Genomic DNA, 26,665 nt, shown 5'->3' on the forward strand with positions numbered 1-26,665 from the left:
CCTTGTTGCATGCAAACATTTTTGTTATACCTCTGTACAAATTGTGAATTTGATTGGTCGAGAACCAATCACGTGCTGTGCAACAAATACGCATGTTACATGGCTCGACGGACCGGGTAACATGAAAAGTGATGTACACTGGTGTACATCACCTTGATCGTTCCCAGCAGTGGTCGGTTTCCAGCGCTGTGTACGAAACAAGGGAATTGTTTCTTGTTCGTCTGCTTATTAAACAATGAATAGTCCGTCGTAAAATTTTTTGAAGATGACAACAGAAATTCGAGAAGAGGAATAAGATCGTTACAAAGGTATAACAAAACAATTGTTGCACCCTGTGACTGGGGTCCATGGGTTTTGTACACCCTCGATAGAAAATGGCACCCTCGGCGTTCCCCCTCGGGTGTACAAAACGCCATGGACCCCGTCACAGCGTACAACAATTGTATAGTGTGCTTTCAGATGCCCAATAAAAGTCTTCAGGCCTATAGACTTTTACTATATTGAGTGAGAATTCACCTTTTTTCTCAAAAAACTGCATTACTTCAGAGGGAGCCGTTTCTCACAATGTTTTATACTATCAATGGCTCTCAATACCAAGTAAGTTTTTATGCTAATAATTATTTTTAGTAATTACCAATAGAGCCCAGTGCCTTTAAATTACTGATAAGGAATCTTCAGTATTACTTAAAAGCAATTTGCCTTGACATTTGAATATGGTGCATTAATACTACTAGGGAATGCAAGATAGAGTTAAGTTCATACTTACGCGAATGCGAAGCGAATTTTGACGTCACAAAGTTTGCAACGAATATTTGCAGCAGTTCAGCTCTGCTCAACTCACTTGCGAATATCGCTGCAAAAAGTATAGTTGTGACGTCAAATGAACCGGGCTTCAGACATATTGGATCTTGATCTCTATTATACTGACTGGATAGCTGGCTGGCCTACCATGTGCACAGGAAGTCAACGCACACACAGCGGCGGCCATTTTGAAACACCATTTTGAAAACGTCAATTTGAAAAAGCTGCACTTGCACTTAGCGGGTATACAAAACACAATGAATTTTTTTTCATTTGCAGAAGGGATTTTGTCACATAAACATGTTTTTCCTTTCCCCTCCCCCCAAAGTTTTCAGCAATAAATAAACATAGATAGAACATCTTTCCACAAACACAGGAGTATCTGTAAAAGAGCGCATTTTGGATAAAAAAAAAACAGGTTGCACCGATGTGCATGCCCTGGGGTGTTTGTGTTGTTGTCTTTGGTGTTTAAAAATGGCTTTCCCTATCCAGTCAGTATAATAAAGATCAGTGATCTAGGTTCATTTACGTAATTCTGACTATGTATACACTTCAAAGAAGAATGGATTGACATTGTAAGTCTGCTGCCCTCCCATTCTAGGGATGGCTTAGACTGAGCCTAAAATAAAACCAAACAAAATTTAGAAAATTTTTGAAACATGAAAATGGCGGTTTAAAAAGATTTAATGATTTGAATCATTTTCTTAATTCATACTCGAGAGTTTCGTCAAAATGTTATTAAAAATAAAACCTTTTTAATAAAAACAACCTCATACCTTTTCCCTGAACTCAGGTAAAACAAATCAGTTCGTCTTTTACATTCACCTTTTAAAATTATTAACAACTTATTAATATTTTTTAAACCTAGAATTTCCTTGCCATCCTTTAAAACTGTTTTTGTTCATGTAAATATTTATCTCTGTGAAACAGCTAATGATAGAAAAATTCTTCACCCAAAGTTTCTTTCTCAACTTTCAAATGCTTTTCTTTTTTTTATCATGAAAATCCTTTCCATGTTTGTGTTCCTTTGCCATTTTTGGTCACCCTATTTTTTGTTTTGGTTGAAGCTAAAATGTCTCTTGATCACTTATTGCAGTGATTTTTTTCCCCTGAGCTCAAAGACGCGAGTGTTGAATAAAACAGACCTGTATCCAATTTCCCCCAATCCAAAAAAAAACCAATTTAAACCTTTGGTTTTAAACTTTTTTTTCAAAAGGGACATAAGGAGGTTCCCCATTACATGTGTTTTTTAAGGGTAATGTTACTATCTCCTAAAAAGTACCAATAGACCAGTGTTTTGTGTCAATAGTGCTGACAAATTTTATTACAATTCTTTTTATTTGTATAATTTTGTATTTTTGTACTTTTTTTAATTGTTGGGGGTTCAGAAAATGTCACTTAAAGTGTAACTAAAATCTTCTGTAAATATGTAAATAGTCTAAACCAAAACACATGTAAAGGAATATATATATTTGATAATTTTTACCATTTGTCAGTATGTGCTTTGTATAATTGTTCAACGCAATCATTATTTTAACTCTTAATATTTGTTATTTATCAAGTTTTATTTTATCTGCAATTAATCTTCAAAAATGTTGTACCATGAGGAGACCTTGTATTTTATAGGTAGGGTTATAGATTGGTAAAAATTAATTACCATTCATAAATACCCTAGACAGTTTCGCTATTGCTATTGGTGGAGACTGCGTCACATGGGGGGTGTTTAAATGGTTGATAAAGACCAGGTGGTTGTTTTCGGATAGCATTTGTGCGGGTAAGCCCATGGATGCGAGGATGCATTACTATCCGCACAAATTTGACATGGTTATTTATCGAGTGGCATTGACCCTGCCGGTTTTAAACGTCTGTTTAAGAACTCGTCATCACTCATTTATTCCCTAATTGAAACATACTTGGTGGGAAGCACTGCAGCTGTTGATAGGGTCAACTATTTTGAGAAAGGATTCCCTTGGAAGTAAAATGGTAAAATAGTGGCTGCCTATTATAGCACTCGTGTCGGTTATGCAGTGAAGCTCATCATGGGTGCGTGCGATTAGCTTCCCTGGGTCGATCCCGGTAGATCCCATTGAATCCCATTCAAAATATCAGTGGGACTCAATGGGATTCAATGGGAATTTTTCTTGGGCTAGCTTATTAACCCTTGCACAGGCTTGGGCTGTGTCTGCCTGGTTAAAGTTAACACAGAGACTTGTTCCTCGTATCGAATAACAATATGCTAAAAATCATTTTGTTCTTTCAGCCTCGGTTTGGTAACGCTGATATCAATGGGTGAAATTGTTGAAATTGTTGATATCAATGGGCTGCACTATGATAAAGGTCTATAGTGGTCTAACGTTGGCCCTTTTAAAGCCTTCAATTAACCTTTTTTTTCTTCTTCTTTTTGTGATCAAAAACTTGTACCTCTTCCTCTTGACATTGACAAAAGAAAAATCACGTGTCAATGCTTTGATTTGTACTAACAGAACATCTCTATTACTTAATGAATAAATATGATGAGAAAAACTATGAACTTTTATTTTTGCTTGGTCTTTTATTTCACTTTCAGTGTTCATATCTCGCCAATAGAGTGCGCACTACAGTTACATTTGGCGTACGGTGTTGCGTGCAAATGTCCTCAATGCAATACTGTATCTGGAGGACATGATTGCATATGCAGTAATGTCCACCGGACGGTTTTGCAATCGTTTCCGCCCGGACGCTGCTGCATAATGCAATTGTGTCCGCGCGGACACATTTGCATATGCAGTTGTGTCTGCCCCTGTGCAAAATGGTCCTTGCAGTAAATTACGCCCTTGGTCGATGGAACACGTTCGCCAGTTTTTTACAAGGTAACTGCATGTCATGAATGACATGGGAAATTCGGCCGTTGGGTATTCGCTGCGATCATAAAATACGTAAATTATTCATGCTGCATAGGTTCAGTGCATACACGCTCGCTTACGCGCGCACATACATGCACAGTCATGTACATGTCCACCGTACGTTTTTTGCATAGCCGTGACATGATTGCATATGCAAAAGTGTCCGGAGTGGACAGAATTGCATGGCGGACCCCGTCCTAATATAAACTTGGTCATTCAATGCTAACATAAATTAATGCTTCCCCTTTTACAAAGTGGAGTGTGCACACTGTATCTGTATCTTGCGAACAATCACCCATATATTATATTCATAACTTTTTAAAGGGAAGGTACACAAGGTAAGAAGAAACTATAAACAAATATTCATAAATGCCTCAGTTTTGCTATTCCTATTGGTGGCGAGTGCGTCGCGTGGGTGTGTATAAACCTTTGTTTATGACCAGTAAAAAGTGTTGAAGCATGGGCGTGACCGCGAGCTTGCACTTGTTTTTAAAAGACAGTTTCTTTGATTCCCTTATAAGGAGTTGTTTACCCGAGGGCGGTGGAGGGCCTTACCATTTCATAGCTGGAGGGGTGTTGTGTTGAAACAAATCATTGAACAATTATAATTTTTGCATTTAATTTACTTTTTGACCAAAAAGTGTTGATGTTTTTGACCGAAAAGGTATTTATGAATGGGAATCAAAGTGTGTTGAATCGGTTTTCAACTAGTGGTTCAAACCCGCTGAGGCCTGGTTCTTGATAAATTAAAAAAAAAAAGACAACATTCACATGGTGTTACCACATACCTCTATATTTTTTTTAGTTTTGCTCCACGCCATGCGTTAAACCATTACTTAACATGGGACTTGGTGAAGTCTATTTAGTTGTCGGTACGTTTAGAAACTTTTCATCACGTAACACTAGAGAAGCAAGGACTGTTTTGATTGGTACACCAGGGTGGACGAAAACATTCAAGAGTAGGGGTCTATAATTTATTTTAAACTGTAAACACAAAAACTGATACAAATAAATTAAAACATCTACATGCTAATAACGTAGTTTTAAAATGAACCTTTTTAACCCCTTCAACATGAATATAATGCCGCTCAAACGCAGTAAGTAAATTTTATCAGCAGAGGGCGCTGTATAGCATCTCCGTTAGTAGTCTGCCCCAGCATGGAAAATCCAGGGAAATCCGTTTGCCGGAGATTTGGTAAAGTATTAACGTGGACTGAATGAAGGAGGATGATTCAACAGAGGGCGCCATCAGAAGTTGTTTGTACACAGTTCACCGTATAAGGGGGAAATAATGTTCTGCCACACCGAAACCAAAGGCGCCGGGATGGGCTAGGGCGTATCTGTATCTGTATTGGTCTCCGTACAAACACCTGTTGAGGTTGTCGTCGTACGTCGGGTATAGTAGGGGTCTAAACGCAACGCAGCTTGACAAACCATTACTTGTTGTAATGCGCTTTTTATAGAACTTTCATGCCGATAAATAAATTACACAGGTCGGCATGAATGGACGGCCGAATGATAACAAAGTGTTCAATCGTGTCAAAAGATGTTCCGACCAATTCGCTGCCAGTTTCCATGAGGCATTCCTCGCATTCCCAAAACCAAAGAGCTAACTTTTTTTCCGGCAATGCCGACCAGGTGTATTGCTGCTGAATGCAGAAAAACACTTTTTGAAATGTACCAACTCACGACTTGGACGTACATGTACTTTGCACGTGTGTTTACTATACGCATTGCAGGCAAAGTCTGCCTCGATTGACGTCACAAAAGGGGTAGGCGGAGTCAGCCCCCCAAAACAACTTTATATATTTTTTAAAGGCAAACAATTACTAAAAAAATTGTTTTATTGTTCGTAAGTATATACTTTTATGTTTGAAAGAAAAAAATTCTATTTCCAGGTGACTTTAAAGACAGTGGACACTATTGGTATTTGTCTAAGACTAGTCTTTTCACTTGCTGTATCTCAACATATGCATAAAATAACAAACCTGTGAAAATTTGAGCTCAGATAATAGATAAATAATATAATGAATAGATAAAGATAATAATGAAAGAAAAAACACCCTTGTCACACAAAGTTGTGTGCTTTCAGATGCTTGATTTCGGTACCTCAAAATCTAATTCTGAGGTCTTGAATGTGGGAAATTACTTTCTCAAAAACTACATTACTTCAGAGGGAGCCGTTTCTCACAATGTTTTATACCATCAACCTCTCCCCATTACTCGTTACCAAGTGAGGTTTTATGCTAATAATTAATTTGAGTATAATTACCAATAGTGTCCACTGCCTCTAACCAATGCTCTTCAAATTTTGTTAAACATCTTATAGTTGTATTGTTTTTATGTATCTTATACTCAGAGAATGGGAATTAACCCTCGTTCTAAACCTTATCAAACCGACAATCGCCTCAAAATGGGACTTGGTGAAGTCTATTTAGTTGTCGGCACCTTCCAAAACTTTTCATCGCATAAGATTACAGCAGGTGGCCAGGACTATTTTGATTGGTACTAACCCGAGTGGCCGATTACATTTTAGTTTAGGGGTCTAAGAGCTTGTTACGCGAATAGTTAAAAGTGGCTGTTTGGAAAAAAATAAACTAAATCTATACAACTCTCACTAAGAACACTAAATCTCATACACCTAATTACAAATTTACTTTTTTATATAATATAGTTTTTAAATAAAGCTTTGTGACCCCTCTTGAATGAACCGTTATGTTCTTGTATTTTCAAAAATCCCCTTCTTTAAATGGAACATTCTATGTGTGTGTGTGCAACAAACGTGCGTATACATTGACCATGCGTTCTACTGTCATAAAACCAGTGTTTGTCTGATTGCCATGTCGTGCGGCGAAGTTGTTGCTGAAAACTGACCACCACTACACTAGTCTTCAAAATATGTCAAACTTTCAGTGAAATAATGGAGTTAATCTTGATGTTGTTTTGGGCTGCAGTGTACGGGGTGATGCTGCCTGTTTTTCCTGCCACCCCAACGAAGTTTAACTGTCATAGAAACTCTTCTCTATGCTCGAGTGTATGTTGCTGTTACAGGCCGAAAAATCCCAACGGTGGGTCGGTGGACATCATAGCTGTGGACTGCACCCGGAGAAACCTCACTGAGGTCCCGCTAGATTTGCCAGCGAACACGGTCGAGATGTAAGTACCTCGTCTCGTACGTAGTCGTAGAGAATGGTTGTATCATAGAAATTGCTGTTTGTTATATGTCAAGTCGGTGTATGGGGCTGTTTTGTTGTTGTTGTTGTTGTTGTTGTTGATGCTGCTGTGGTTGTTGTTGTTGTCAGAAGTTAGTATAGTAAATATAGTATAAGGTTTGCGTTGACAGTTGACACTACCTCTAGAAACTATAACAAGGCTCCCCCCCCCCCCGTGAGCCTTATATAGCTTCTAGAACTTAAGAAGTAAGGTGACACCAAGTAAAATCTCTTCATGAGTAGTGGTGGCTCTGGGGAAGAGCCGGTAATTGTTGTTGTTGTTATTGTTTTAAAGGTAAACGTGTAAAATGTGAATAATGTAAACAAACGAGATCAACTGGAGTAAAGTAGGTCGAGGAAGTATTAAAGATTTATATATGAAGCTGCTGCGTCCTACGTCCTTCACAATTCAGCTTCTAAGTTATAATATAACTCATGAGCAAGGAAGGATGATATTTCAAATAGTATTCACCCCTCAATTTGAGCCCCTTTTTATAATCCTGGTTCATGCTTCCGCCAATTTTGAGGTCACAAATTCGCAACAAATACTTCACACAAGTTGAGCTGTTTTCAACTCCTGCGAAATATTTGCAGCGAAAATGGAGTTGTGACGACAAAATTCGTATTGCGTTCACATTCGCAGGAAGTACAAACTTTATAGTTGCGGGGTTCACATCCACCCGAGTAGCCTGTGAGGTATTGTTTATTGTTTTAGCACAACTCTGAAAGCACATCAATGTAATGAAGTAAAATCCTAATCTTGAAGGATGTTGTGAGTCACTTGTGATGCGTGGTTTCATGCTTGACCGATTTTCCCCTCTAAAAGGGTCTTTATAGATTTCATGTCGATGCTTTCGGTGAACGTCCTTCACGCTGAGATAGTATACTGATTGTCTCTACCCATCCAGTCTAGTCTTTCTCCATTCGTTATCAAAACAAGGGTCAGAAATAGCAAGCATTGGGAGCTTAATTACACTACCGTTATAAATATTGAACTGTATTTGGACTCAAACACCCTGAGGGAAGACTACATGATGTTTTGGGGGCAAAACATGTAAACCTAATTTTGGGGTCTGGTTTGTTCTTGTTAGGGTTTGGACTTGTTTTAAAGACACAGGACACTATTGGTAACTGTCAAAGACTAGTCTTCACAGTTGGTGTATCTCAACATATGCAAAGAATAACAAACCTGTCAAAATTTGAGCTTAATCGGTCGTCGAAGTTGCGAGATATTAATAAAAGAAAAAAACACCCTTGTCGCACCATGGTCACATGAAGACCTCATCTGAGGTCTCGAGATGAAATTCGTGAAAAATTACTTCTTTCTCGAAAACTACGTCACTTCAGAGGGAGCTGTTTCTCACAATGTTTTATACTATCAACCTCTCCCCATTACTCGTAATCAAGAAAGATTTTATGATAATAATTATTTTGAGTAATTACCAATAGTGTCCACTGCCTTTAATAGACTTTAAATTTAAAATCATTTATCTCTTGCATCTTTAAGTCCCTTTTGAAGAGAAACAAATTTCATCCCCTGAGGCCTCCCCCAATGAATATTATCTTGTCAGAGGTAGACCCTTTTTAAAGGGTCTAGGTACATTTTGTAGGACAAAAACACAATGTCCACAGATTTACACAAAGCTTACACAGTTTAATAATGAAGATAGAAAGGTTCCCTGAAAAATATTACTTGCTGAGGTGCTGTAGTTTTTGAGAAATGAGTAAAACAATGTCATGAAAATAATTTTCGTCTCAGTGGACATGTGAGACGAAAATTACTTTAGCATGTAAAAACGTATTTTAATTACATTGTTTTACTCAAAAACTACAGCACATCAGCAACTAATATTTGAAGGTACGCTTTCTTCTATCAGTATCTTCAAACTTTGTAAGTTCAATGTAAATCTGTGGACATTGTGTTACAAAGTACACTAATCCCCAGTCTCCCCACCTAACCATATTGCCCCATTACCAAACCTGTGCCCCATTCATTGTGGGAGGCTCGTCAGCAGAGAGCCAGGATGACAGCGTGCATTTCTGACACTTTGGGTAGACGTTATACATGCGTGACAAGTGTAGTTTAGCCACTTGCCCCCTTTGCGTTCCCTGAAGACCGTTTACATCAAGATTACGCACGCAAATATACTTTGAAAAATCCCTCTTGGGGTGGGTTTTGTGATAAATCTCTGGGTGTCAGGCTGCGTTGGAGCTTGTCAGTTTAGAATGATCACGTTCATCATTTTTGAAAGGAATAAAGTACAGCTGTTGATTTTAGTTACTTTAATCTAGTCCAAGTTCGACAGTGTGAACTTTTGAGGAATTCCTTCATCCATTTTGTTTTTGGTGACATTTTCCGCACTTTTCCCTTATAAAATGTTCTTATACAGTTTACCAATATATTTCAGGCCTGATGATGTATGCAACGAGGGCTAATGCCTCCATGCCCCCTGGTCATTGCCTTGGTGCCCTAATTTGAAATGCTCCAGCAGAAATTTACAACTTCCTCATACAGTCATAGGGTGCTCTTTCCCAAGGAGAAATGCCTTGGTGCCCTTGCCCTAGACAGAAATGCCTTGGTGCCCTTGCCCTAGACAGAAATGCCTTGGTGCCCTTGCCCTAGACAGAAATGCCTTGGTGCCCTTGCCCTAGACAGAAATGCCTTAGTGCCCTTGCCCTAGACAGAAATACCTTGGTGCCCTTGCCCTAGACAGAAATGCCTTGGTGCCCTTGCCCTAGACAGAAATGCCTTGGTGCCCTTGCCCTAGACAGAAATGCCTTGGTGCCCTTGCCCTAGACAGAAATGCCTTGGTGCCCTTGCCCTAGACAGAAAACCAAGCATAAGGGTCTGATATTCCAAAATAACAATGGTAAGAACTTTCCCTTTGAATTGACTGAGATTCGTCGGAGCGCTACATTCTTTGATGCAACACTTGCCTAACTGATTGATTAATTGCTGGTGGGGAAATAAATCATGACTAAAATACACCTGTGACTTTAAGACCTAGAAAGAGTGCAACGTTTACCCTTAGCGTCTCCACTCTTACTGGTGGAGCGATAACTGCTGAGCTTCTGTTGACTGTGGAACTTCTCAGTCATTGGCAACCCATTGTATCCCACTTGCTCCTTCTATTGGCATCTAGGTAACCCATCTTAACCCACTTTTTCAAGTTGTCAATTATAAGTGAAACTGTGTGACATTATGGTGATGTAAATAGTTGGGGAGGCCAGTGGGTAGTCGGTTGTCTTACCCAAATGAACTGGAAGGACCCCCCCCAAAAAAAAGCAATGGCTCAAATGAAAGCTCTTAAAACTTTCTCGACCCCCATCAAAATACCTATTGAATTTTAAATCAAAATTTTTGGGTCAAATTGGCCAAAAATCTGACATAGCATCTTTAATCACTAAAAGCATTTGGTACAAAATACCATTTGCGTAGATTCAATAGCAAATAATAAAAACGTTCGGAGAAAAAACAAGTGTAAGAATAACAGTTAAAGTTTGCCTCTCACTGAAAGCATAGCTGAGAAAACACTTGACGCCCTACACAACGGATGTGACACGAATTCATCTTTGCCGAAATGCCAGCGCTTAATTTTTAGGCGAGGAGCATTTTGTTAATGGAAGATGGTCGGGTATCTCATCGGAATGTTTTTATTCGGACTTTGCTCTTGTTAGAACAAACGAAGACATTCAGGAAATCCTGTCTAATGTTTCTTTGTCAACTGACACTTCAAGATTATCGTTAGTCTTCATTTGTCCAAAACAACAGCTTCGTTTTGTAAGGTAATGTTCAGCTCACTACATTTTAATAGGAGGGGGGATATTTGTTCTTTCTTTGAGGGGTGCATTCATTGAGTTCCTTGAAATTTTTGCAACATTAATTTAGAATGGAATGTCAGAGAACAGAATATAAAATAATACAACATACATAGAACATTATAAAATAGAATGTCAGAGAACAGAATAGAATAGATATATTCCATATATATGCGGCCCAGAGGGTCGTTAAAAAAAGGGGAAAATGTTGTAGTCCTCTTGCTATCATCTTTAAAGACACTGGACACTATTGGTAATTTACACTCCAAATATTTTTTAGCATAAAACTTCCTTGGTAACAAGCAATGGAGAGCTGTTGATAGTGTACAACATTGTGAGAAACGGCTACCTCTGAAGTAGCGTAGTTTTTGAGAAAGAAGAAATTTCTCACTAAAAAATTTGAATATACTTCCGAAGGGCGTCTCAAAGCGCGGCAACAAGTGCCAACAGTTGAATCAATATAAATATGCTGATATTTGTTGTTGTCTTTACAATTATTCCAAGCCAGTTAGAGACTAAGACCATCCTGTGGCCTCATTTAGCGAGGGTTATTTTTAGGGTATACCCCGGTGGTTTCACAGCTTGCTCCCTGGTGAGTTATGCTAGAGCCATGTCCATTACCCAGAAGCTCCACTTGTAACTGATACACACAAGTTACCAAGATGGTTTTTTAAAGGGTCTATGTAACTTTTGTAGGACAAATAAACACAATGTCTACAGATTTACACTAAACTTACACAGGTTGAAGATAATGATAGTAGAAAGCTTCCCTGAAAATATTACGTGCTGAGGTGCTGTAGTTTTGGGGAAATTAGTAAATCAATGTCATGAAAACAACTTTCGTCTCATGAGACGAAAATTATTTTAATCATTTACAAATGTATTTTCATGACATTTATTTTACTCATATCTCAAAAACTACAGCACCTCGGTAAGTAATATTTGAAGGGAAGCTTTCCACTATCATTATCTTCAAACCCTGTAAGTTTAATGTAAATCTATGGACATTTTGAAAAAGTACCCAAATCCTTTAAAGGATAATACATGTTAGTGATGTCCCATCCAGTGGTCCGTTGTATCTGTTGACTTATTGCAATTTAAATGTGTTTTGTGTTATTATGATTCCAAATATGGTAACTGTGCTGTACTATTTCCACTATTGTTATTTTAAACAGAGTGGTGTTAGGAAATATTTCAACCGGACTATAATTATGACCCTTTTTAAAATACCATGTTGGTCTCACTCTGTAGTCAACTTTTTATTTGCGAGATTAAGGATATTTTTGCAGAGCCTTGGGTAGCAAAATGTTCATGTGCAATTCAACCATATCATTACTGTGCATTTCTTTGTAGTGTTTTATGAAATAAACAATAAATATAATTTTATTATTAAAGTGAAGGAATACAGGCATGACACTTCACGGATGCATCGAAAGGTGATTGCCTCCATCGATCGCCCCCTGGTTATTGCCTTGATGCCCTTGAAATGCTCCAGTAGAGATTTACAATTACCTCATAGGGTGCCCTTTACCATGGAGGAAATGCCTTGATTCCCTTTAACTTTTTCAGTGACTTAATAATCAGCAGCACTAGACTGCTTGTCTTTTCATTAGGCATTGCTAAGCACAGAACTATCTTGCTAAGTAGAAATAGATTACCAGCCAAGATGCTATGCAATTCTTACTGTTGTGACTGGTCCTGTTTTATTTTTGTGTAAAAATTGTTAGACTATCCGTGTTTAACAGAATCTACTCTGCGGTAGAAGAATATACAGGAAGACAAGATCTCAAATAAACATAATCTACCCAGCGAGTATACAGTGTTACCGCAAACCAAATATACATTGATACCTCACCATGCAATGCCTCAAATCCCAGACAACAGACAAAAAGAGAACGAGCTTGCTAAGTGAAAATGGTTTACCAGCCAAAATGCTATGCAATTCATAATGTTGTGACTGCATGCAGCTGTCCTGTTTAAATTTTGCTTGGAAGTGGAAAGAAACAATGGCAGTTTGAAATAAAGATGTCCAACTTTCTCTTCCATGGCGTGTTCACGTTTGTCGTTTTGAGATCTTCATTATCAAACTATACAAAAGCTATTCTCCTAAATATAGATTACAAGCATACATTCAAACCACTTTACTGAATTGAAAATGCTTGTACGCATTTTATTTCAAAGAAGAATTTTTTTCGGTGATCATTGCGCTTCCGAACTTAAAGAAACATATTGGCTCATTGATCTCGACTTGTTTAACAAGCAATTAAGAGGGGTCGGGGGTTGTACTAAAGAGCAGAGGGTTGAGCATTATTGACCGCAAAATGGCAGTCGGTTGATGCTCGTAACTTGTCAAATTTGTCTAGGCTCCAGTTGCAAGCCAAATTGAGATTTATGTTTGCTCGATGTAAATACGAGATATAAGATAAGATGTGCCCTCTCCTCTCTGTCATAATAAGAAAAGGGAGGGTGCATTGCTAAGGACTTTCTCATTCTCCACGAATCTTGAGCTGGGTTCCCATGGACTTTTTTTGGTTATAGTACTGCGTCTTTTCTGTAAATCCATGAAGGACGCAGGGTAAACTGACCTCCCTGTCAACTTACTGTGACCTCGATGCAAAACTAACAGGAAAGAGGTCGCGGAAGACTTCAGCGCAGCCACAGTAACTTAACAGGGCTGCTAAAAAGTTAAATGGGAACAGCTCCGTGCTGTAAACCTACCGACACCACGCTGTAAAACGCTCCGCGAGAACGTTGTGTTATATAAGCCAGTCACAGTAACTTTCCGCGTGGTAGTGGAATACAAACTCCAATGGGAGCACAGGTCTGTTCTCTGTGTTACAATAGCAGGATTGAATACTCACTCTCATATTACCAAAATGGGACCAGACTAATTTCCCGCCTCCCATTCTCGGTTTCGGTTCACAATGATCAGAATTATGTGGTGTTTGTCCAGGTCCTCTTTGTATGGATTTTGTTTCCATCATTTGTCCCTCGGCCCTAGTCACTTGTTTCCCATCCCTGTGTGGTTTCCCATCCCTGTGGACCACTCACCCCTCACATGTGGCTTTAGTCTGCTCCTTGTTCCATGGTCTGCCAATTCTTTGAGAGCTAAAAAGGAAGTTCGCTGTACTAACATGTAGAGAATCTTACTCTAAAATGGCGCAAACGTCATAGTGTAAAGCCCGGTTCATACTTCCTACGAAAGTGATAGATGTTGACGTCACAAACTCGCAGAGAGTTATTTGTATCAGTTGAATTGTGCTCAACTCCTGAGAAACATTTGTGCTCATCGTTTAAGTTATGGTCTTGTGTAAAATAAGTTCAAGATTTCAAGCCCCGTGGTCTCTTGGATGCTTTACCCCACATTCAAGCCCTGATATTCAATGCAAGTGCATCATTGAGTACATAGGAGTTCCGATTTTAAACATTGACGCTCCACTTTTTACGTGTAAGGGTATTGTAATTGAACAATTCGGGTGACCTACTTTTCAGTTGCAAGCAATCTAGTCACCATAAAACTAAATTTTGGCCATTACCTCGAAAATGTATCCAAAGTCTGCAACCCTAGAACATTTAAAATTTGTTATCGCGAAGTTATAAATTTCACTTTTTTTTACACTTAGTCTTGCCATGATTTATTTAGTTATTACCGACAAGCACGTCTGGCAAACAAGCTTCAAGAATGGTTCAATATTGACCCGAGATGAAAGATACTATCAATGCATTGACGAATATTCTCTGTCATCCAGGCGACTATTATTTTGAAAGATTTTATAAACTGAACAACTGGGCCCAATTTCATAGCGCTGCTAAGCACAAAAATTTGCTTAGCATGAAATTTCTTCCTTGATAAAAACAGGATTACCAACCAAACTCCATTTGTTGCATGTTGGTTCTTACACTTGTATGCAGCTGTTGTTTGCTTTTCCTGAAAATCACATTGAAATTTGGTTGGCATTCCTATTTTTATCAAGGGAGAAATTTCATGCTAAGCAAATTTTTGTGCTTAGCAGCTCTATAATATTGGGTCCTGGACTTACTTTTTTGTGACTGACGACAGTTTCACACCCTATCCTGGGTGCATCATCAGGCTGCCCCATGTATCGACCCTGAGCAACATTTGTTTTGAAGGCTAAATGATACTATCTATTTGGTCAATGTTTGGCAACACTCTACTATAGCAATTAGAGCGGAGATGGCCACTTGGGGGTATTTGTAAAACTGATTGCTCAATCCGATGCCCTTTTGTCCGATGTTTTTTTTTTTCATCTCTCTGCTTCATCTTGAAGGATGAACTCAGTCGAATGATTACAGTCGTCTTGGGCACGAGTTTGGAAAGATTGTTTTCTATCGAAAATATTTTTTTTTTTTGTCTGGGATGGTTCAAGCCTGGCTAAGCTGTCCTCGATTTTGTGATTATTGTTTCTATTTTTGACTATTTATTACTTTTGCAAAACAATTGTTGACGACCCTGATGAGCAAATTTTGTTTTGAGGGCTAATTGAAAAACCCAATGGATGAAGTTAAGTGGTCAGACAGTTAGAGGGTTGACTGTGTACTGTCTAGATGCGTTCACCACATGATATCATCTTACAGACTGGCATAGTTTCATCAATCAAAAAACCACAGTGGATGATATTGACGGGTCAAACAGTGTGAGGGTTAACTGTGTACAGTCTAGATGCATTCACCTCATGGTGTGCAGATTATTTTAAATTATTCAAAACTCTATGACGGATGCTCAGACAATACGGAATGTTTAGCCACCGTCAAAAAAGGGATATTTTCCGAACCACACTTAAAACAAGAGAATCCCTAATAGATTAGAACAGACTCCCACGATCTACTGGGTTATTTTGGTCATCGTAAAGAGGGAAGTTAATTGAGTTGCACAACAGATTCGACTCCTTAAAGATCTTCGTCTTCAGGCTTCAACTAAAAAACCACGCACTCGTACTCCATTATGAGGCACTCCACTCAAAGTATCTGTACTCTCAAGAAGTACACTAGTCTAGAAGACGTTTGATGATCCCTCCTTATTAGGCCTATTAAAATAAAAAACAAGTTGACCATCCTGGTTTTCCCAAAAAGAGGAAGATGAGGGCATTTTTATTTGTTATATTTTATTTCTGTTAAAGGTGGCTGCCAAGCATTTTAATTTAAACTGGCCACAATTTTTTCTGTTTAAGTCACCACTTACTTCATGCAGTTACAAGTTCTTAAAATTTAATAAATTTATTGAGAAATTCACAGAAAATTTTTCTTTTTCAAAAAAAAATAAAATGAAAAAAATGTAAAAAAAGAAGAAGAAGGATGCAGTCTCAAAAAAGGATGAGGGAGGGGACGATCAACTGGTATTTTTTTTAATTTGGCCTAAGATGTAGTTTAGAAGTCTCATGTACGCGGTTCAAGTCATCAGCATGGAATCAAGTTCCAGTCGAAGATTGGAAACGGTCAACAAGGTTTGGGCCACGGTGCAGGGTACTTTCCCGCTCGTTTGAACAGCCTAAACATAAGTGCCAGCCTCGGGAAAACTAGCCGTGCGTGTACAAACACGCGGCTAGAGTGGAGAGGGGAGGGGAGCATTCGCCATGATAATATAACTTGAGTTTGCAACTCCACCGGGAGAAGGAGATGATTCTTAAAACCCACTAGCCCCTCTGGATTTTATTGTTAGGATTTTTTTTAACAAGATTTATTTATTTATTTTGTTTTTTGGTGTTGTTGGGGGGGCCGGGAAGCAATGGATCTTTTTTCATTCTAAGATTTTGAGGCCCCTTCAAAAATCCCCTCTGCAAAATGAAAATGGTCTTGCCTTTTCAAATTTGAAGTTTACCAACAGGCAAATGGTTCACCAAGCAGGAAGTCGTAATTTTTTTTCTAGTAGTCAGGGCGGCACGATTAACTGCAGAGTTGAAAAAACAATAGTTGCGCCCGCCTAAACAATGAATAGTCGCAACTTCAACGCTAGTCACACTAGTGGCCCATATCTAGGGCATTTTGAGGGTGTTTATTGGAACATGTTCTATAATTCACAGGACAGGATATTCTATTAACTCATCAAAAATTAAATTACGAGCTTTTTTTAGACGATGTAACAAAAGACATTTCCGGCAAACATACAAAAGACATACTTAAGGGCGAAACTTGACAATGTTTTTCTCGGTAAAAAATTGATTACCAATTGCTCTGCCGTAACTTGACCTTTGTCATGTCATTGACGGTGGATTTTTCTATATTTATTTTTCATAAAGCACATTCTGGTTATCATTAAATTACACATTCTGGCAACTTGGCCGGGCCGATATTGATCAAGAAAAAAAATCATCCTCATAGGAGATATAAAAAAACAAACTTGAAATGGGATCCAGCTTTTTTTGTTTATATGGTCACTCTGAAATATTCATGATTCTGCATCAATTATCATTGATTTTTTGGGTAATTATTCAAGGTATTGTACTTAGTTAGGATAAAAGCATCATTGTTTAGTTGCTAGTCTGAAAGCTGATGGTGAAATTTATTCAAGAACTTTTTTTGTGATCTTTTATTTGTTAAAGGTATTGTATAGTTGGTATTTAGTAAGGATACAAGCATCATTGTTTAGTTGCAAGTCTGAAAGCTTTACTGATTACAAAATTTATTCAAGAACTCCATTTTTGTGTGAAATATTTTTTTCTGAAATGAAGTCATATTAGAGAAGACTGTTTCTGAAGACCTTCATTTTTATTTTTATTGTATACATTTATAGGACTTCAACAAATGAAGGGTTAAATTGTTAGACTTTGCCTTTAACAAATGGGTATTCTTAAATGAGTTTGTAATTCCTTTAAAAAATTTACGATGCAAAATTGGCAATTTGAAAAAAACAAGAAAATAATTTCATTAAATTTTAGTATAGGATAAAGACTTTACAGGTGAGACTACATGTACTGTCTGTTATTATTGTATTAACTTTTTTACTGAAAACAAAATTTAAATAGAATTTGTATGAACTGTTCCCCAACCTAAAAACCAACCCTGTTAACTTTTCCTAGATCTTGTATTTTTTGTGTGAATTGTTATTCCTGCCCTCGGATTTTTAACCAAAAGTGAATCAATCAGGGACACAATGTCACACGTACCTCACTCAGTTTTTGATTGGCCGGATTCCTGGCGTGCGATTTTTCACGGCGTGTGATTTTTCGCAGCGTGTGATTTTTCACAGCGTCGCTTGAATGATGGATGAGATCTTTGCAACAGGATGGGTTGACGCTGTTTTATTGAACTGACAGTGTAGGTAGTGCAATAACAAGAGAAAACTGTGGGGAAGTTGTGAGAATCTCTGTTTGTGTTTTCTCTGTTTTTAAACACCAGCTGTTTAATTTTACAACTAAGATCAAATTCACAAGAAAGTGAAGATAAAAAAACCATATGAGCACCCCAGATTAAAGAGTAGGGCTTTCAAAACCTAAGATAAATGTATGTAAGCAGAATTCGCCACTCGGAAGCTTTCGCGCTTGGAAGCTTTCACGCTTTGCGCTTGCAAGCTTTTGCTCTTGCAAGCTTTCACGCTTTGCGCTTGCAAGCTTTCACGCTGTGTGCTCATAGTTCAGTTTTTTTAAGAGTGTTGGTTGCCAGAAGTTCATACGAGAACCATTTCCCCCTTGTGGAACATTTTCCTCTGAATATTTTGAGAAAACTCTTGTCTGGAATCCTTGAAAAAAGTTGTAACAACCATAACTAAAACAATATTTTTTAACTTACTGGAGTTTGTTTTTTGGATACTTTCTCCTCAGTCACACAAAAAATTAAGCCAAAATGTTCACAGGTTTGTCGTATGTGGATCACACAAGACATGAACACTGTCTGCGACTATTTAGTCAGCTCTACCAACCCTGCTACCTAAAATTGTCTACATTTTAGCTGAAATCTGAAGCTAACAAGTGTGTTTTAGGGACACAGACTCGTCTTACAGTTTAAGAGTAAGGTTACGTCCACCCTTGTCACCCTCCAAGTCTTCCATTTATTTAGGGCGTACTAATTAAACTTGACTACCCATGGGAGTGCGTGGCGTAGAACAGAGTATGCCCTCGTCACAGCGAACGTTTCGTTATCGATTGCGTAGACTTAAAGACAGAGTACATGATCAGTAATTGGCTGCATTTGTTGACAATATGGGGTGCTTTCATTGGCTAATTTCCTTGCATCACAATTTAAAAAAATTCAATCCATATCAATATTTATTTTATACTACTCTTCTCAAAATAAAAACATATATTCAAAATATTAAACACATAAGCAAAATAATAAGCACAAAAGATGGAGAGGAAAGTGTTTTATCAAATACAGTTTTATCTTACTTTGACTGCCTGGATTTTTTGCATGGCCAAAATAAATAAGAATAATGAAAATGGAAAAACCTCATTATTTTGAGTAATTATCAATAAGGTCCAGTGCCTTTAAAGGGAAAATAGACCTTTTTTGAATATATACAGACTTACAAGCCTCTTTAAAACCTTGAAATTACCAGGGTTTGTGGATTGCTTTGTTTTGTAGGCTTAAGGTTAGTTGATAATTACTCCTACGAGCAACCCTTCTTCTGATCATCCAAACGCCCCTCAAGTAAATAACAGCTTCCCAGCTCTTTTATCCCATCCTATTTATTCAAAAGAGAAAATAATTGAATTGATTTTTTAAGGGGGGAGGGGAGTTGTTATCAGTGGGCTATCTTTAACTCTCTACCCTGGGGATTTTTTCTTTCTTTCGAAATTGCAATACTTTAAGATCCACGATAAAGAGAACACCTGTATCACTACAGGACAAGAAAATACCGAACCGATCAGATCTCAACAAAAATTTAATTAATGCTTTATCGGGTTTAAGCCTGCAGCGGCATCGTCCCTATGAACAAGGGGACCGTGTAGATTCTTTAGTAATTGGATTGCAGGATGTAGATGGTTGCCGGTGAACAAGGGAAAAAGCTTTACGCAGTGGGGTTTTCGGTTTCCCCCGACCACCAGGCTGGTTTGCGTTTGTCAATGTGTGAGAATGTCGTCGGTAACCGGACTCCGGTTAGCGACAGGTTCACGATGGATTGTGTAATGGAAGACAGGGAGTGGTGTATATAAATAGTGGCTTGTTTTGCGTTGACACAACGTAAGAAGGATCCATTTTAAAGGTGAGAAAGGTTGAGTGAAACCACTTGGTCATCTCACTGTCGACTCAAAAGATCAGGGCCCGATTTCATAGAAAGATGTGCAAAGGTGTAAACGTGTTTCACAGGTTAGCAAGCGAATTAAGCCCAGTTTACACTTCCTGCGAATGAGTATGCGATGCGAATATGACGTAAATTTGACGCTACAAGTCAGTTTTAGTTGCGATATTCACCAGAGAGTTGAGCACAACTCCACTGTTAAGAATTATTTGTTGCGAATTTGTGACGGCAACATTCGCACTCCCATTCGCAGGAAGTATGAGCCGGGCTTAAGGCGGCCATCTTGCACGTCCATCATGGGTTTTCATTGTGACGTCTTTCATTTTAGTGTAGTAAGCACCTTAAGGTTAGCATGCCTTGTTGTGTGCTTACAGTAAGCAGCGCTATGAAATGGAAATCACACAGTAAGCACAAAAATCTGCCACTAAGCAACTCTATGAAATAGGGCCCTCAGTGATTATGTAAATTCTGACATTGAACTATTTTTCATTCATTTTGTGAGCGGTTCTATCAGCTGTAAATATGATAGGTGAAGCCCCTCTTCTTTGGTGACTGGGAATCACATTTCTTTCAGTTTTGTGAACTCTGCCATTCCATGGTAGGAAGGGGAGGGGGGGTGAGCTTAACCAAAACAAATCTTCTAACTTAATTGTCTTAAAAGGGGTTCTTAACTACAGAGAAGCAAGTAGTCAGTCTTTCTTGGTAGATCCTTTCATTCTCCTCATGTCTTTAGTACCTCAAATTGGATCAATGTATTGAATGAATCGGTTTCAGGGAGGGGGGGGGAGTTAAGAGAGCAAGGACCCTGTGTAACTTAATTGTGGTAAAAGGTTTTTTTCATCTGTAAGACGTGTCTACTAGAGTAACTGTTTACTCTCAGGTTTTTTGCTGCGAGGCTTTTTTTAAGCCCTTTGTTATACCAATTCTTATACCAGAGTCCAATTTCATAGAGCTGCTTAAGCACAATAACAAAATTGTTCTTACCGGAATAAGGTTACCCGCTAAACTACCATGTCACATGTACAGTTTGTGACTGGTATCCTGCTCATTTCTGCTAAGCAGACATTTGTTAAGCAATATTTGCTGCTTAAGCAGCTCTATGAAATTGGGCCGAGGAAATACAACACTAACACATTCCGTGGGATTTGTTTTTGATCTTAACAGCTATACCCAATGTGATCTCACATTAATAATACAATATCGAAAGTCGTTGAAAAAAATGTTACCAACCATCTGGCCTCTCGACAAATAATTTTTTTTTAAAGGCAGTGGACACTATTGGTAATTGTCAAAGACTAGCCTTCACAGTTGGTGTATCTCAACATATGCATAAATTAACAAACCTGTGAAAATTTGAGCTCAGTCGATCATTGAACTTGCGAGATAATAATGAAAGAAAAAAACACCCTTCTCACAAGAAGTTGTGTGCGTTTAGATGGTTGATTTGGAAACCTCAAGTTCTAAATCTGAGGTCTCGAAATCAAATTCGTGGAAAATTACTTCTTTTTCGGAAACTATGGCACTTCAGAGGGAGCCGTTTCTCTCAAGAAAGGTTTTATGCTAATAACTATTTTGAGTAATTACCAATAGTGTCCACTGCCTTTAAGATCTGCATATTCCCATGAATGATTCAGTTAATTTCTAACATTTCCGGGGTTGGCTTAGGCATGCACAGATCAATTTTCATGGTAACATTTGAGGGCTACTTGTAGTTAATTAACAGGCAAGTCTTGTTTACAGGAATGTTGGCTAGTCGTAGAAAATTGGAGCGCTTAGATATCTAGGTTGCAACAGACTGCTCGTTGCTGATGAGGGGTATTTAATTAAAGAGATTCTTGAGTCCGAATTGGGTGTTGATTAGTGGGTATATAGGCTGATGTATTCCTAGTGACTGGAGGGTGCTGTTAAGTAAAAGGTTGCAGGGGGATTAGAAACTTGTCGCAACTTGGCTTGAAAGTTGTCCGCGGTCCCAATCATGTGAGCTTCTTATTTATAATTAAATGTAGAGTCGGCTTAGAGGAGATACATACCTAGTAATTATTGTGGGTTGTCGAGGCCAAGCTGTCTGGGGTGAAGGACTTAAGCTCTCTAATTTACAAATTTGCAAAACAACTGTCGCGATGTTTTCAACGGGGGCGTAAAATCCATCCATGTTTAGGAAGGGGACAGCCGCAGCATTCACAAATAGACACCTATGAATAGAATTAGAATTATCGAAATTGGCGATTCAAAATTGTCCACATACTTTTAATCAATGTGGGCATTTTTGGCAGAATAATTTCACAGGATGTTTACTACCAAAACCATCTTCAAAACAAGTGACCGTAGTTAGACCCTTCCTTTAAAGAAACCATCGTAGGATTACTTTGCAACTTTCTTAAAGTAATATCTGAGTTTATGTATCGGTTACTGCTAGTCATGAAACAGCTCTGTCCTTGTCGTGACAAACAAACTGTCTTGTTTCATACCACACCCTTTGTAATTAAAGAAAAAATTTCAACATTTGCTTTGACCAACTTTCATCGTGCCTCTTCAAATTTGGTCGAGGAACCTGAATAAACACAGAAAGGGTTGCGATTTGTTGAGGGATTTAGCGGAACCATTTTGGCAACTTAATTAATTGAAATTTCCTGGTGAGGATTGCTGGTTTATGCGGTACCTGGAGAATGTCTTTGTGGGCTAACATGAAAGATTTGTGGGACAATTTTGTAGGAGTGCTTCCAAATATCTGAAGTAAAATGTTTACACTAACTTTTAAAGGCACTGGATACTCTTGGTTATCACTCAAAATAATTGTTAGCATAAAAACTTACATGGAAAACAAGCAATGGAGAGCTGTTGAAAGTATAAAACGTTGTGGGGAACTGCTCCCTCTGAAGTAACATAGTTTTTGAGAAAGAGGTAATTTTTCACTCAAATATTAAAAGACAAATCTTAAAAGGCCTAAAGCCCTTTTTAAGGCATCTGAAGCACACAATTTTTTGTAACAAGGATGTTTTTTCTTTCAGTATTCTCTTGCAACTTCGATGACCAATTGAGTCTAAATTTTCACAGATTTGTTATTAATGCATATGTTGGGATACACTAAATGAGAAAAATCTTTAAAGTAGAGAGCTTTTGATTACTTTTTTTTCAATTTGGATATTTGAATTTGGGGCAGTGAATGTACACAAATTAAAATATTGAAAACTACACCTTTAAGTTTAAATATAGAACGGCAGAACCATTTGCACGATTTCTTTTAACCAAACAAATCGACTGGAAACTGAACCTTCTGCACTGCTTAATAAACACCGACATCGGACCAGAATTTGCAAGGAATTAAGGTAGATTTCTGTAACTGAAAACTTGGTCGTTGAAATCAGACCTGCGACGGGCCTTCGGGTCCATTTTCTTTTAAAACCCTCTCGTTAGGGCAAATGGGACACCTTACCTAGTTATAATGAATATTGAGACATAACTTTATAAATCGGGGCTGGAGAACTCTTTACCTTCTCAAGGAAGAGGGACCTTTAGAGACACCGGGAGACGATTTCAAGGAAAGGGTTGTTGCTAAAGGGCTTGTAAATGAGCCAACTTTTTAATTGAAGATTTTGCCCCAGGGGTGACGAAATGGAGCTCTTTCTTATCAATTTTAAAACTTGTGCATTTTTCTGGGAATTTAGTGTACCATGTCGATGTTATTCAGTGCCTTGAACAACCAGCAGGGTGGATACGTGCGCATTACAAGTCTTATTATTATTATTATTATTATTATTAGTGAGATGTGTCATAAACAATACTTTTGAAAATAGTTCTACTTAAAAAGTGACTTGTTTTTTAAGCGTACTTGGCTGCGGGCTCAAATCGTCGCTTTGTTAAAACAGCGACAACATTATCCAACTTTGTGTAATTTTGTTCAAATCCTTCCGATCAAAGGTGCCCTCTTTGGTTTTTTTTAAAGTTACAATTTTCTTTTAACTAAAAAACCATGTGACACACATGCCGAATTAGACTGAACCGTTTCTGAATGTAATTAAAAAACTTTCTGGCTTGTTTTTCTTGATAACTGTTCAGAATAACAAGCCTTTAATAAATTAACAAGATTAAATCTTAAAATATCTTATGACTTGTTTTGCAAGACTTGATACAATAAGTTTACCCAGGAAGGGGGGGGGGGGGGTGTTCAAACTCGGTCTCAACCTGAGTCAGTCAACCTCCTCCCCACGGAATCACACATCAAAAATTACTGACAGACGAAGAAATGGCTTTTGTTCAGATCTGTGGAGCTAATTCAATTAAAGGGATTTGCCCCAGTGTAAACATGTTGTAGTCTGTTTCAGTGTGGCCCTGTTCAGCCACTGTAAAGTGACAACAGGCATCAGTAGCCCGGGGGAGGGGGGGGGGGGGTAATGAAGGGTGGGGTAGGCTGAATTTCTGTCTGAGTGTCAACTTTTCTCAAGTAGTGATGTGTATTGAGTTGACATAATACGTTTGCGATTTTTCAGGAGATTGATTTTGATTTAAATTTTACGTGTATTGTGTATTTACGTCTTTTTTACAGAATCTATGACGAAGTGGGGGGACGAAAAATATATAAAAATAGCTTTTAGTATCCACCTCTTCGTCTGAGAGAGTAAACATTAAAGGATGACCAACCAAAAGTAGCAATTTGTTTCAAAAATTGTAGGTCTACCAAGGTGTTATTCGTTGGCTGGGGAAATGGATAATTTTTGATTAGCTATATTTCATGTTTGTTTCGTACAAAAGTTGTTATTTTTTTATTTAAAAAATCACATCTTGTCTTTATTGGCGGAAATAAACTCTGTTTTGTTGGACAGGGTGAACTAATTCAAAATCAACCAACGTCTGAACACACTTTGATAAAGCCAATCAAAATCCCCGGGTTTTCTACTTTCGTCATCGTGGAATAAGAACCCCCGAGAGAAAGAGATTTCTTTCTCGTTTTGTTTTGTGGAGGTCTAGCAGAGAATTAATGTAATCAGAGGGCTGCTTTGCTGATGGCAGTCCCTGATAAATGTCTAACAATAACAGTCAATGGGGAATCGAGGCAATTTTTACTTTAAATGCTGCATGCGGCCTAGAGGGGGGTTAGAAGAAAAAAAGGAGAACATGTTTTAGTCAGCGCTATCATCTTTAAAGGCGCTGGACACTATTTGGTTATTACTCAAAATAATTGTGAGCATAAAAACTTACTTGGTAACGGGCAATGGAGAGCTGTTGATTGTGTAAAACATTGTGAGAAACGGCTCACTCTGAAGTAACGTAGTTTTTGAGAAAGAAGTAATTTCTCGCTAAAATATTTGAATGGAATTCGAGTCCCCAGCTGAGGTCTCCAATTCAAGCATCTGAAAGCACACAACTTGTGCAACAAGGGTGTTTTTTATCTTCCATTATTCTCTTGCAACTTTGACAACCAATTGAGTTAAAATTTGTCACAGGTTTGTTATTTTATGCATTTGTTGAGATACGTGTAGATACAGTGAGAAGACTGGTCTTTGACAATTACAAAAGGTGTCGGGTGCCTTTAAATGCTGGATGCGGCCCGGAGGGTGGTTAGAAAAAGAGAGAGAAAATGTTGTAGTCGTTGATGCTATCATCTTTAAACGTTCCCATCTCATTGAATCTCTAGTGTATGAAAAGGATTATTGTTGTGGTGTGGGTATAGCCCGTGGTGATTTCCACAAAGCCGTCGTTTTATAGGTCTGTAATATCAGCGACAGTTGTGCGATAATGTTATTGAAGTAACTAGTGCCAGTAGAGAGTGTTGACATTTTCTTCGGGGGATGGAGAAATAAAAACTCCACTTGAGGGATTTTTTTGTTCTGTCTCTGGTGCAGTTCTGAAGAGGAAGAAAAATAAATACAAAATCTGGGGAAAAGAATGAACTGAAAAACTTTTAAGTTGTTTAGTACAATTGATTCTGTGTAGGACTGTAGAATATGTCTTAAGAGTTTCTTAAAGTTAAATGCTACTCTTATGAATAATGAGAAAATAGAATTAGCAAATTGCCTACCAACCGAAAGGACCTATGGTATAAACGCAAAAAATAGTAAACTGCTCGATGTTACGACCCTTGCAGAGTCTTTCTCAAAGGTTACAAGTTGTATACTTTTTCTACAGAAAGGACTCATTCTTAAAAGCTTTCTTACCATTTCTCAATTGTCCTTCAAAATGAACTATGCAAACAAACTCAAAGAGCTGTTATTTATTTTACCATCAACATTTACAAACATCTTTTAAGATTTCTACTCTATGGGATGCCCATGATTACAGTCAACTTGTTCCAGCATTTAAAAGTGCCTTTAAAGGAAAACAACATTCCTGCTAGCACAGGCCCCTTCTTCTGTCTAGCTTAAATTCACTCCACTGCATGAGGAACGGTTCACCAATTCTCCATTTCACTCTATCCTGCGCTGTCTGTTGCCAAGCAATCCCCTATGTACTTGGTTCATCTCCCCATCTTCTGTTTCGTCTCCCTCTTTTTAAAAGCAATGGACACTATTGGTAATTACTCAAAATAATTATCAGCATAAAACCTCACTTGGTAACGAGTAATGGGGAGAGGTTGATAGTATAAAACATTGTGAGAAACGTCTCCCTCTGAAATGACGTAGTTTTCGAGAAAGAGGTAATTTTCCACGAATTTGATTTCGAGACCTCAAGTTTAGAATTTGAGGTCTCAAAATCAAACACCTAAAAGCACACAACTTCGTGTGACAAGTGTATATTTTTCTTTCATAGTTATATCGAAACTC

The 26,665-nt window shown here is 38.1% G+C and overlaps 1 protein-coding gene across 1 annotated transcript in view; it reads left to right on the forward strand.

The window, feature by feature from the left end:
* Positions 1 to 6,096: 6,096 nt before the first annotated feature.
* The window catches only part of LOC117305387 (leucine-rich repeat-containing G-protein coupled receptor 5-like), an 82,869-nt gene continuing 62,300 nt past the window's right edge, over positions 6,097 to 26,665 (forward strand). Inside the window, exons 1-2 of the mRNA XM_033790258.1 lie at positions 6,097 to 6,188; positions 6,735 to 6,839. Of these exons, the coding sequence (XP_033646149.1) occupies positions 6,097 to 6,188; positions 6,735 to 6,839 (197 nt within the window). The remainder of the gene's footprint in view (positions 6,189 to 6,734; positions 6,840 to 26,665) is intronic.

Source organism: Asterias rubens, chromosome 22 (assembly GCF_902459465.1).
Source record: "Asterias rubens chromosome 22, eAstRub1.3, whole genome shotgun sequence".
NCBI classification, from domain to species: Eukaryota; Metazoa; Echinodermata; class Asteroidea; order Forcipulatida; family Asteriidae; genus Asterias; species Asterias rubens.